This window comes from Aulonocara stuartgranti (genome assembly GCF_965226115.1).
Source record: "Aulonocara stuartgranti genome assembly, chromosome: 16".
Lineage (NCBI taxonomy): Eukaryota > Metazoa > Chordata > Actinopteri > Cichliformes > Cichlidae > Aulonocara > Aulonocara stuartgranti.
In genome coordinates this window covers 11165146-11178308 of record NC_138952.1, presented here as the reverse complement: position 1 = coordinate 11178308, position 13163 = coordinate 11165146, and the positions used below count along the sequence as shown (strand labels likewise).

General features: G+C 38.6%; 1 protein-coding gene across 2 annotated transcripts in view; it reads left to right on the top strand.

Moving 5' to 3' along the window:
* tsc22d1 (TSC22 domain family, member 1) overlaps positions 1–13163 on the top strand; it is a 41669-nt gene that overhangs the window by 16049 nt on the left and 12457 nt on the right. Inside the window, exon 1 of one of the 2 annotated variants that reach the window (XM_082508629.1) lies at positions 12447–12840. The exons of the other annotated variant lie outside the window; for it this stretch is intronic. Within the exon in view, the coding sequence (XP_082364755.1) occupies positions 12731–12840 (110 nt within the window). The 5' untranslated portion in view covers positions 12447–12730. Of the gene's footprint in view, positions 1–12446; positions 12841–13163 lie in introns of those variants that run through there. 2 annotated transcript variants of the gene reach the window in all.

The following is a 13163-nucleotide window of genomic DNA, read 5'->3' as shown; positions in this document are numbered from 1 at the left end:
AGGCTAGTGCAGTTTGATACTTTGTCTGCTTGGCTGTGGTGATGTGAGAGTTTCAGTCAGTCAGGGTGCTTTCCCATAGGCTTCAATATTCATTCACTCTGGCTTTGTGTGAGCTAATCCCTTTCTCTATGCTCTGTGGCTGAATGAGGAAGGCTGCTGGACCTCTACGCTGCTGGAGCTCTACGCTGCCGGAGGCCCCCCCCCCAAAAAGTCCTGGCAGCTGCTTCTCTTATTAGCATGAGTAAAGCGCTGAGATACTTTTGTGTCCTGTAATTCAGTGTCTGTACTAGACCATTTCCCATATAATACTTAGGTATACAAATATTTATATGTAATACTTTTTACTTGTGCGTCTGTGTTGACATGCACTTGGATGCACACACTTAATAACAAAAAACCAAGAGTTTATTTTGAACTTCAGATGTCTTTAGACTAGAGATTGACTGTTTGTTTGGTTTATTTTATTTATTTTTTGTTCTTAGTTTAACTTTTGACAGCTACTGGCACGGTTTCTGACTATACTGTGTCTCTGTGTGCAGTTTTGAGCTCTGTAAACAGTGCTGTACTACCCCCTGCTGGTTAACAAGCAGCGACTGCCAACAGACACCAGGATCATCATATTGGATGCAGACTAGGACTGTCAAGGGATGGTTTGAATGCTGCCTCTAGTCCTGAAAGAAGCACATTTAAATCTAAGAGTCCTAAATACATTCTTCTTTCAGTCTTCCTTTTCAGGCAAGCTAGCTGTCCTGCTGGGAGGGAAAAGCAATGCAGTAGAGCTATAAATTCATAACCTGTAAAACATTTTTTTTTTTTTTTTTTTTTAAATTCCTCAGCACATGCAGGATGGCCAATTTTTGAGCAAACAGAGGTTGTTTTTGTTTTAAAGACCAGTTTTTCCAAACTGTGATCAACTTTTCCCCTCGTTACAGTAAGAAATGTTCCGTTTAACCTGCCTGGGTCCAGGAATGGTTCTTGTTTTTGAGTTTCATAGCCCATTTACTTTTATATTTTCCCCATTCATTTAATGTTGGGTTTTTTGTTTTGTTTTTAAAAATATGTTTAATGTCTCTTTAACAGCACTTTTTCAAGAGCACTTGTTATTCATTACATATTAAATGTATTTATATTACATATAAAATATATGGATTAACACTTTCAGAAGAGCAGGTGTGGATGACAGAAAATCATAGCACTTTTTCCAGAAAGTAGATTAAAGAGTTTAATTTAACAAATCTCAACTCTGCTGTTAGATGAGGAAAGCCCTGTAAAGTCAGATGATTGAGGAGCACTGCAGTTTTTTCCTTAAAAGAAGGAAGAATTAAAGCATGTTCATGTCATTTTTCTTTTCCTTTGGCTATTTGACATGTATTTTAACTCCACAAGAAAAACAAGGAAAAAAAAAATCAGCTCTGGTGACTTTTCTTTGTGGGAACCAGATTTTTATTTATTTATTTTAATTTGCAGGGAAAGCTCTGGCACTGGGGTGACTGAGGACAATGAGTGGTGAAATGTGAGAAATGCACATCTTTACTGCACGGATGCTTTAATGCTTTAAGGTGTGATTAGACTTGATGAAAAGAAGGGTTGGCTGTGAAAACGGTACACTAATATTTTCTCACAGTGCCTGTAAGTACCTGAGCAAATTATATGGGGCCTAATATAAACAGTTGGTAGACATTTGCTGTTAATATACTCACCTGGTTATTATTATGTGTTCATGCTAAATTAATGATAGGTGTTTGAAGTGAATATAGGTGACCTTCCCATGTAGACCGGACTGAAAAGATAATGAGCAGTTAACTGTCTAAGATCACAGGCTTGCGTTTGTACTGTCCTGTTAACTGTAGCAGAGGCTGTTACAAGGGCAGGCGGAGGCAGGTCTACATTAGGGAACAATCATCTTATTTATTCTGTTTTATTTTTAAATCCTGCGATGTTAACCTATTACAGATATTTTATTTGTATTTTCATTTAGTTATAATTGGAAAGCAGAGGCTGCTTCAAAGAGAAATGTTAATATAGTTAATATAATCTGGGAAATTATTATAAGTTTTCAGCAGCCAAGAGCTGAGATTACTCTTCATTAGGTGTTGGTTCAAGACATGGTCTAAGCCAGGACCACAAACTTTTCCTTCATTGATCTTTTTTTTTTTTTTTTGTCTGGAAATAGGCTTAGTATATGTGTGGGAAATCGGTGTCATTTGACTAGGTTTATACATAAACTAATTTATAATGAAGAAAAAATGCCTCAGGCCTACGGTGTATCACAATCTAAATTACATCAGAATCTCTTTATGGCAGTTTTTATTTCTATAATTTTTGAGATGTTTTGCTTTAATGAGTATCAAAGTTTCACAGGCAGTTTAATTCTCTGGAGTATCAAAGAAACTTTTCAGTTTTGTTTTGTTTTTTTTAATGTCAGAGAAGGTTTGTTTTTGAGAATGGTGAACTTCAGCTCACAAGTCAGTTTGTGAGATGCCAAATTTGAATTGTTTCTCTGAGGAGCAATTCACCATAAAGATGTGTGGAGTGTGCTGAATTAGAGAAAGTTTGGCTGCAGGAATGTACCAGCAGATGGCAGTGTGCACAAGCTAATACCTCCTGGTCATCCCCAAACGGGCAGTTGCATTAGGAGTATAGCCTCGCCTTGCTGGTCTGTGACAGTCAACAGTTATTTATTTTATTTCATATTTGTAAAATGGGAGGAAATGGTGAAGCAACGAGAAATTAATTTCCTTTTAAGCTCAATGCTCAGAACACTCGTGAATGAACAAATGCCTGTAACAGCTTCTTATCAAATTCTTTATGCTGTTATAACTGTGTGTTAGGGAAATGTAATGTAATAGGCTGGAAGGCTAGGAACTGTAGGAATAGGGTATTTTTGTCACAGTCACTTATGGTGTGCCTCGTGGTGTAATTGTAAATAAATTGTTAGTATCAACTTGTTAAGATCAAAGTCTAATATGAGGGCAGTGTGTTGGTTCATCTCTCAATGTTTACTGCTGATTTTACTAAAAATTTCCCAAATATCACTCGGATGTATCTCGTCCACAGGTTAGGAAGTCCAGCTCAAGTGAGGCAGAAAATGAGTCCTTGGCTCCTTTTAGAGCACTTCTTCACACACTTTTTCCACTTCAAAAAGGCTAGAAATGTTTAAAGCTCACACCACAACAGCTTTTTATTAACGAGGAACAAAGAATTCAATTTTAGTCAAGTAAATATCAGCATGGTGACTTGAACATGTAACATGTAAATGTAATGACACTCATGACAAGATGAATTGTAATCGCATGCATGATGAAGGGCAGAAAATTGGACTAGTCGTTTAAAGAGTCATCCTCCAGAAGTGGTTTGTTTATGCCACCTGTGTGCCAACGTAGTCTTTCCTACAGATGCATTATGGGAGTTGAGATGCTTCAACATGCTGTAGTGATATGAAATTTCCTGGTCACAGGCAGAAGGACAGAGGAGGCAGAAATGAGAGAGATGATGAGACCCTGGTGTTTTCAGGCCAGTTTTCTCAAGAAGTTACAGGAGAAAAGTTAAATTGCATCCTGGTTGTCGCCGCAGGGTGGTGCTGATGTTTTATTGTCATTTTTTGATTTTACAGTAAAAGCTATGTGGTTGTGTTGGGCTTGGGCTGTTATTTCCACTTTGCTGCAGATCTCTTGTTTGTTTAGCTTTTTTGGTAAATCAGACAGTATTTTATGAATCATCTTTTTGATAGTTTTGCAGTCAAGCAGCTACCCAGACTCACTTATCTGATCCTCATGTTGACAAGCTACAAACAGTATATGTACCAACCAATATATGGCAACGCCTCCTAGCTTCACTAGCTGGCACTGTTGAGCTGTAATTAGTCGGAGAATACTTCTCATAGTTATCACATGACTCTGTCTCTGTAGCTATGCTTGGACATTTATATTCGTTAACCTTTTGAGAGGAAGCTGGATACAAAAACAGAAATATCCAGATAAGGGTCGTCTTAGTGAAAGTGGCGTGACAGAGCTTGCAGGAAACAACATTTTGTTGTTTGGTTTCTCATTAAGCCGCGCTTATGATAGCTCCGCTGTCGTCAGGGGTTTAGGTGCGGTGACGGTGGCGCTATCATTGGCTAATCCACTCAGTGCTCCGTCCTCGTGTCTTCACTTGTAATCTTACATGAGTACAAAGAGGAAACTGGGTCAGGGATTGGAGCTTAACATTTCCAGTTATTGATCTGCTGCTCCTCTTCTGTCAGCTGATGCTAGGTAAAGAAAAACTGAATAGCAACATTTTGTTTCCCCTACATTACAAAAAAGAAAGAAACAGATACAAAGACACATTTTTGTATCATTGTGTTTTTGTTGGTAGGCATTTGTTGTTCTGAAGAAGCCTAAGGGATTTGGAAAGACCAAAGCATTATTGATCTTAGTGCACCCAATTTCCTCAGTGATCCATCACTGATCAATTCTGCTGCTCCCTGAACCTTCAGTGTTTATATTTGTATTTCCACAGTTAAAATTAGTTTGCAGGTAGCAGCAAAAGGGGGGATGGGAGAGAAGCAACAATATGTAGAAGGCAAACCAAATTAATCAAAAGGAAATGCTTAGGATACTTTGTTTGATAGGTGATGGTGAGATAAAACAGTAGGCAACACAGAAGTATTGCACTTGTGATGTGAACTAAAAGCCTTGCTCTTAGCAAATGTTTCAGGATTTTGCATTTTTTTTTTCAAGATGCATTACAGATGGGGAAAGTTAACTTTAGGAAATACTGGAAAGTGTGCAGTGGAGATGCTAATCTGAATAGCTTTACTTGATTATTGATAATTTTATCCTACCGTTAAGCTGTTGGTTTGAAAAAGCCCTAACCTTTTTAAGGGGCTTGTGCTTTATTTATAGTGCTGCATTAAATTTGTGGCGTAGGTCTATACACTTTACCATAACCCCATGCACCTTCCCAGACATGTGTCTACACAGACCTCAGGCCTGTGATTGATCTGTTTGGTAATAATACGCAGTGTAAACTCACCATATTGATCAACACAAAGTCATACTTCTGTGAACTAAATGTAACAGGCTGTAATTATATCTAGCTTGCTTGTTACATTATAGAAATAGATAATAATCTGGCAGTGTTGAAATGAGGCTTTTCTCATTTTCACAGTTTTGAAAATCGCTGTATAGACTCTAGGGCTGCCACGATTTGTCGACTAGTCACGATTACGTCGACTATCAAAATCGTCGACGACTGATTTAATAGTCGACGTGTCGTTTGAAGCTTTGTAAGATCGCAAAAGACGCAGGAATAATAGCAGGATTTAAGAGTGTAATAACGGACTGAAACAGAAGATGGCAGCACAGCATGTACAAGGATGCCAGCTGCCGTTAAACCCCGAAGAAGAAGCAGCTGTGTCCCAGAATTCATAGCGCGGCCCAGCTTAGTTTCCAACAATGGCGGTAGCTAGTTAGTTTTAATATTACTCTTATTATTCTTTCTGGGTCACAAAATAAACGTTTAACATATTTTCAGGCGAGAATGTAGCTGTGTAAACCTCAAATATCGGCTCAGTTTATCAGGACACCACATTTTCAAAAGCGCTCCGACGTTTTCGGAGAGGTCTGTTACCCACTAGCTCGATAGCTAGCCGGGGGCTAGGTCACTAGCGCCGTGAGAACACCGGACTCCCGGCAAATTGTTTTCAAACCCACCGCCGTCTTTCGCGACTCAGGTTAAATATATATGAGTCACTTAGATAAATTAAAAATGTTATTGTTTGGCTTTTTTTTTTTTTTTTTTTTTTTTTTTGTATTTTATTTGTTCCTGAGTAAATCGGTTTGGCTGAGATTAAAGTTATAGTTTTTACACAGCTGAATAAATGTCAAGCAGACAGCTGATTATCAGAAGTGTGAGATGCTGGAGAATATACTCCGGTGTCCTGTTATATTTTAGATAGCAAGGAGTTTATTCAACTTTACCGAAACAATCTGCAAATTTCATTAAAATTGAATAAACTATCATCTTGTCTTTATTTTTAGTTAGCACCTTAAAAGCTTAAAGCTGTAAGCTAATGATAGTTATATAAGAGCAGATGCTGCTGGTGCAATAAGCTGTAGTTTTATGTCCAGTGGATGATGATCTGATTAGTCGACTAATCGCATAAATAATCGGTGACTAGTCGACTATCAAAATAATCGTTTGTGGCAGCCCTAATAGACTCAGAGCTCAATATTCCACAGGCATTGTGTAGACTGACTGTGACGGTTGATGTTACCAAGAGATATGACATCTAAAACTTTGTTGCACTAGCCAGCTGACCACTGCTGCAGTCTTTTCCTTAAAAGATGATGATATCACAGCTCAGACAAAACCCTCCACATCAGGTCTGGTGGTGGAAAAGTGAAAATGGGGACACAAAATTATCATGGAGGTTATTATTTTATTTCCTGTTTTCTCCCAGCTATTTTAGCATCTCCCACTCTGTCATCTGAGAATGTCTGAACTCGTGCATTAATCGTATTGCTCAATTAACATATGCAATATCTCTTGTAGTGCAAACAGGAAGTGCATCTTAAATGTTCTCGATGTGAGAAGCTATAATTGTGCATAAAGAGTACAGCGCTTGCTTTTTAGTAGCATGGTGTCATTAGTTTTTGTTCTGTTACATCCTATTAGCTGCTGGCTATTCATTAGAATAATGCCCATCCCTAGGAGAGACCATTGTTTAATGCACATCATCAGTTCTAAAATAGAAACACATGACTGTGCTGATGCCGCTGGCCAAAAAGAATTTCAGTACCGCTGCTTCTGCCCACTGCTTTCCCTGATTTGGCTGAGAAACCTGTTGAATATGGAGGGAAATTTGTTGAGATGTAGAGCAGGGCATGAGAGGTGCAGATGACTCAGTCAGACTTGTGTGTCTGTATGAGAATATCAGCCTCCCACCAGCCAACACAAACACACTTATAACACCTTGTGATAGCTTTTAAAGTGGTGACTCTGTAGCAGGTGTGAGTTGTAAAGGTTTGTAACCCAGACATCAGTGTGACTCAGTTTTCCACCCTCACAGACGCTTAAGGATTTGATTTTTGGGAGGTTAAAAAAACCCCTCAAATATATATAAAATAGTATAATATATATATATATTATATGCAGTTTGTAGTGCAGATTTTCAGCCTGTTCCCTCATAGCATTAAAAATTAACAGAAAGAAACACTGAAACTGAAGGCAGAGAAACCCACAAACAAGCAGCATCTGAAAGCGGCTGATATAAAGGTCTGGCAGAGCGTTTGGTGTTTTGGGCAGTCAGCTACTGACTGCAAATTTTCTTCCAATTGCAGCAAATGGTTCCTATAATGAAAATTGGGTGACTATGTGTAAAAATAGCTGTAATCGCAAAACCCTTTGAATTAAAGCTGATTTAAAATTCACTGTGGTGGTGCACAAATGACAAAAATCACGTTTTTGATACTTTCTTTGTTTTACTTTCTTTGTCATTCATGAACGATCTCTGCACTGGAATTGCTTGAAACTGAGGCTGAAGAGAAGAACATAGCCTGCAGTTGTAGATGGTGGAATTAAGAGTTCACCTGCAGGATGAGGAATCGACTGCAAAGCAGTTTTTTTTTTTTTTTTTTTTTTTTTTTTAAACCATCAGTTATCATCATAAATTATACTCTTTACTACTTTACTGGAAAAGCGTGGGTGACCCTCCTTTGGCATGTAAATGCAGGGCCCTTTTTCCAACTGCCACCACAAATACAATGCACCTGTGTGGGGTAACGGTGCTGATATATCTGTGATAGGTCGATATTAGTTGATTTATTGATCAGTCACTTTACAGGACCACTTTACAGATGTCAGAAATATTTTTTTTGTTTCTTTTAATGAAATTTATCACACAACTTATAAAGTTACCAGTCATTAAAATCAATCCTGTATAGAGGCCCATAGTATCAGTGCATCATTTGGACATGCTTACAGCCTTTTTCTCCCCCTTTTATTGCTGATGTGAGCATCATTTCTGTCCTCTGATGTCTGGACAGAGCACTGTGTTTTCTTTGGCTGCTAATCCTTTTAATGCCAGGTTTCACTCCGCATTATTCAAACCTGCTGCTCGCAAACCATCACAGCTTACGTAACTGTGTGTGTGTGTGTGTGTGTGTGTGTGTCTGTCTACAATTATGTGTAAAAGAGAATTGTTTTATTCGTAAGAACTGACTTTGGTGCAAGGCTGATTAAACTGCTATATGCGTGTTGTGGCAAGAGACTTCAGGCAAAAACACAGTTGGTTTTTATTCATAAAGAATTATGAGGTACTGGTTTATTTTGCTTTTATAACATGTCTTCTTTTAAACTAGTGAAAAATAATGGCTTAAATACATCATCTGGTATTCATTTTCTTGTTCTTTGTCTATTGGATATTCATGCAAATTGAAGCCTGTTGCATATTTAAACAGAAAAGAAAAAAAATTGTAGTAAGTAAATTGAAGGCAACATGCTAGCCACCAAGCTGCCCCACATTGCACCATATTAATGACTAACCCGTGTTGTGGGATCATCTCAGACTTTCTCTTGGCTGCAATTTGGTCCATTTTCAATGTCCTCTCCCTGCCATGTGATGGCATGTGTCTCTGCTGATTAGGGACTTTAACTTTAGTTCCATGCGAAAATATCTTTTTAAACTCAGTAAACACTTCGCTGTTGAGTTTATTGGCTTAATCACTCATTTTTGATCATATAAATGTTTTTTTTTCCAAGTCTTTTGTTTTTTGGTCATGCCGTGTTCCAAAATGGAGGATTATCAGTGGTGGTAAACCCCACCCTGATAACTTGTGGTTGTCTGCTCATTAGCACCCACCCTTCCTCGTCACATCCATTCCTCGCAAAAATGCTCATCTTAAGGCTTCAAAAAGAGACTTCAGAAACAGTGGCTGTGGTATCTCTGTCCATTTTCTATATGGTCTATAACTAAACCTCACGAGTCATCTTTGTCATGGATGTCTGGATGTTAATGTTGCAGACCATTTATAGCTTTCAGTCATTTGTGTTTGGGAACTGAAGGACATAGGTAATGACATCGTACTTAATGAGCAGGTTTGGTGGCAGTAAAGGTGACATTGTACAATTCAATTTGCTTAGCTAAAAGGTCATTGCGAATATAAGTCATCAAACTGAATATTCTCATGGTTGATTTATATTTGAAACGTGCATTCGTTTGTGTCTCTCTCCCTTCTTGCCGTATGACTCAGTGAGAGTACTAATGCAGAGGCGGTGGATCTAGGCCATTCCAGTCCCCATGTCTCTGGCAGACTCTCTCCCTCCTCCTTTGCCTCTCCCCTCATGTGTGACTTTTAATTTAGAGTGAGGACTGAGGACTTGCTGCTGTCAGCCCAAATGTTCGAAAAGCCCATCCCTCTGTCACGTATGGATGCCAAAATGACCACTCATCATTCCTCCCTGCTTCTCTGACTCACTCAGTAGCTCTCTGTCATTCTCCATAGTCAGGGTGTCACAGTGGAAAAAACCACTGCCAGGACTTACTGGTAAAGTCTGTGTGTGCTCCCCACTATCAAACTACAGCACAGCCAAAAGCCTTTACAATTCAACAATTCAATGGGCCTCTTTTCTCATCACTGGGACGCGCCAGGTCCTTTCTTTTTTATTTTATTTTATAAAAACAAAACATTTACAGTTTACATTTTCCCCTCAGAAATGGCAGAACTGGCTGCCATGTTTAAAAAAAAAAAAAAAGAAAAAAAAAAAAAGAAAAGAAAAAAGAGTGAATTAAACCAGAAACTGTATATTAGGGATAGACAAACAAATTAGAAGTAATTAAGGAGACAGATAACATCAGAATAAAATTACTCATATTAAATTTTAGCTACATCAAAAGCATGTTATGACAGGAAACTGCAAATACGTCATTCCAACTTATTCATGTATAGCTTACTGTGAAATCTGGTGTAATGGTGGTATTAACTTTTCTCCATACAACATTATTGTTGTTCTATTTTTCTTGTGCTTGCTTTTTTTTCTATGTTTTCCTTTGTTTCGTTCGCTTGTCAGAGTCTATAGGTGAAAATTAACGTGTGGCTAATTTTTGCACTTTTTACAAATGTGGTGTGGCTTTGTGAGAATTTCTCCCCCAACCAAAGAATTTTGTTGAGTCTGTGGTCAATCAGAAAGTTACTCTGAGATGATGATATGAGGATGATGACTGCAGGTTGGAAGTACCCAACTTTTGAAGCTAATCATCATATCTGTGAAATTAAGCAACAGAGATCACCTCAGGTCTATGGGAAGTCTGGTTTCTGATGGTTCAAAATAAGAAGTAAATGCATGATAACCCAGCAGTGCATCTGCTTCTGTGTAGTTTAACTTTTGCATGTGTTTAGGCTGCAGAAAGGTGCAGGTCACCTGTGTGCTCAGTTACTTGCAAGTATGGAGTAATTGTTTGTCTTACTAGCCTCAGAAGGGAAATGTGTTCATATGTACTGTAAAAGGGGGCCCTTTCTTTAATAAGTATTCCTCATTTTTAAGTTTTAATTATTTTCTCTAAATAAATAAAAATCTTTCCACTGGAAATATAGTTGAATATAAAACATTAACTCAAAAACTAAAAAAATTAGTCCTTCAACACACCCGTTAAAATAAAAATAATCTCTAAGAATATGGTTTACCTAAAATATAATGCCATAAACGGGGTGTGGCATGAGCTGCCCAGAAGTCATGTGGTACTGATTCATATCCCCTGGATTGTGCTCATCCTTTACCTGTTGTTTCTTGGCGGGCTGTCTCTAAGCCAGCAGAGGCCCTGTGAGTAGGGCTGCTCGATTATGGCAAAAATGATAATCACGATTATTTTCACTGAAATTGAGATCACGATTATTTGACGATATTTATTTAACCCTTTAAGACCTACTATAGAACCAAGTCCACCAGAGCTTATATTATTTTTTTACATGCTGTAGTGCCATTTGTGGGAGCATTTCAAGTTGCTATACAACTGTTATAGCCCATATTTTACTAATATGTATGCATTAAGTCCATAGTAACTACATTAATTGCAAAAAAGTGCAATAAACTACAAAAAATGAAAATCGCTTTTGTTTTGTTTACATATATTTCTACTTGGAGAAATTTAAGAGGTTTATCCCTCAAAACTTTAAATACAAAAAAGTTGCAAAAAATAGTTTACAACAACAGGAAATTTATTTTGAGTGTCTTCATAGTTTTATTTTGGAGATACAGCAATTTTTATATATTGCAGGAAAAACAAAAAACAATCCTATGATGCAAATTTGCAAAGAAAACAGCATGTGCATCATTTCACTGTGCGAAGTGTTACGAACAGCTGATAGGAACGGCGAAGCGTGTTTCTGGAATATTATGTTTTTGTTCCTGCAAGCGCTTTTTATGCAATTTTTGCAAAGCTATATGTGGAACGAAACCGTGACCGAGGACAAGCTGATGGCATCAGATGTAAGTACAACTCCTCCGGTTTCATATGCAAAACAAATTATTGCGCTAGCTTACACGGTTCAGATTCTACAGGGATTTAAAAATAGTTACGCAAAACGGAGCGTGCAGCTCTGACCGGCTTTAAAGGGTTAACAATGACTTTAAAAAAATAATATAAAATAGTGTGCAACACCACTGAAGTTTTTTTTTTAAACTCTCTTTTCAACCAACGGCAGTCACTCTCCTCTCCAAATAACTTCTGCTTAGCTTTCCGAGCTTCCCTCGGGTCCTCTTAATCAGCGGTCCCCAACCTTTTTTGCGCCACGGACCGGTTTATGCCCGACAATATTTTCACGGACCGGCCTTTAAGGTGTCGCGGATAAATGAGGGAGGGGCTAATAATCGGCTCAGTCATTTTTAATGATCGTTGAAAGCCCAGATCGTAATCGTGATTAAAATTCGATTAATTGAGCAGCCCTACCTGTGAGTATATGTTGTGTTTTCTATCTGTGGAAAGCACTAAGCCATCTTAAAGCTGCCATCCAATGAGATATGACAAGATAAGACCCTAAAGCACAGGGTCTCTGGTCTGTCACACAACGGGCTGGCATATGTACTCGTAAAAGGACAAAGACATGATTTGGTTTGAAGTGGCGAGTTAAGTAACCAGTGTCAGGAATGCTCTTACCGTCTTTGACAGGAAACCCTAAAATCCTGTTGACTTTGAGTTCAAGGGAATTTTGTAGCATTATTAATCTCTGTCACTAAAGGTTAAAGGACTGATTTGTAGTTCTTGAGACCAAAAAATGCTACAAACTCGGACTCCGCGTAATCTTTTTTAAGATCTGTTTTATTTTTTATTTTTTTGCATATGTCTCAGGCTATAGAGACCACAGGAGCAGGGAACTCATTGGTCCACATGCTAATCTGCGGTGATGGTTTATGTAACTCCTAGTATCACATGATCACACGTCACCACCGGCTCAGTAACTGGCTGTATTCAGTAAATCACTCACTAGTCAGCCATTCAAACACAAATGAGTGACCGAGGAAAAAAAATAAGGAGCTCATGTACAGTCATAACCTGGCACGCTGCCTTTTATTCACTGTCCAGCTGCAGCTGCGTCTTTTGCTGTGATCTAGCACGCTGAATTTAATAAGGCACGAGTGGTGTGGGTTTTTTTTTTTTTTGGTGTTTGTATTTTAAAAAAACAAAACAAAAACCCACACTAAACAAAGAAGGTCAGGGACACACTGCTGCTGCGCTTACTCTGGAGTGTATATGCTGCTGCTAACGGACGGCTCCATGAGAGTGCGGGGGATACGAGTGCAAGGCCATGACGAGATGGCAATGAAGCTTTTGTTCTGGGAGCTGGAGCAGCATCTCAAAAGGTAAAATGAAAACAGGGAACCCCCACCGCCATCACCACCTCACCCCCTTCCCTAAAGGGGTCTGTATACGGTAGCTGTGAATAGACCAGTCACTACAGTAGCTGCACACAAAAGGCTGCATGGCTATATTGTCCTTTGGTTCAGTCATGCAGGGCTTCAGGGGTGCATTAGCACTGCATGTTCTTTTAATTCACGTGTAGCAGATAAACTGTAGGGAGTGTTTGATGTATAGTAAATGTGCAGATGGCGAGTAGACGATACACTGTGTAGTCCATGTGTGCTGCTTACTCATATCTTCTGGTGGGGTGAGTAATTAAAACCTA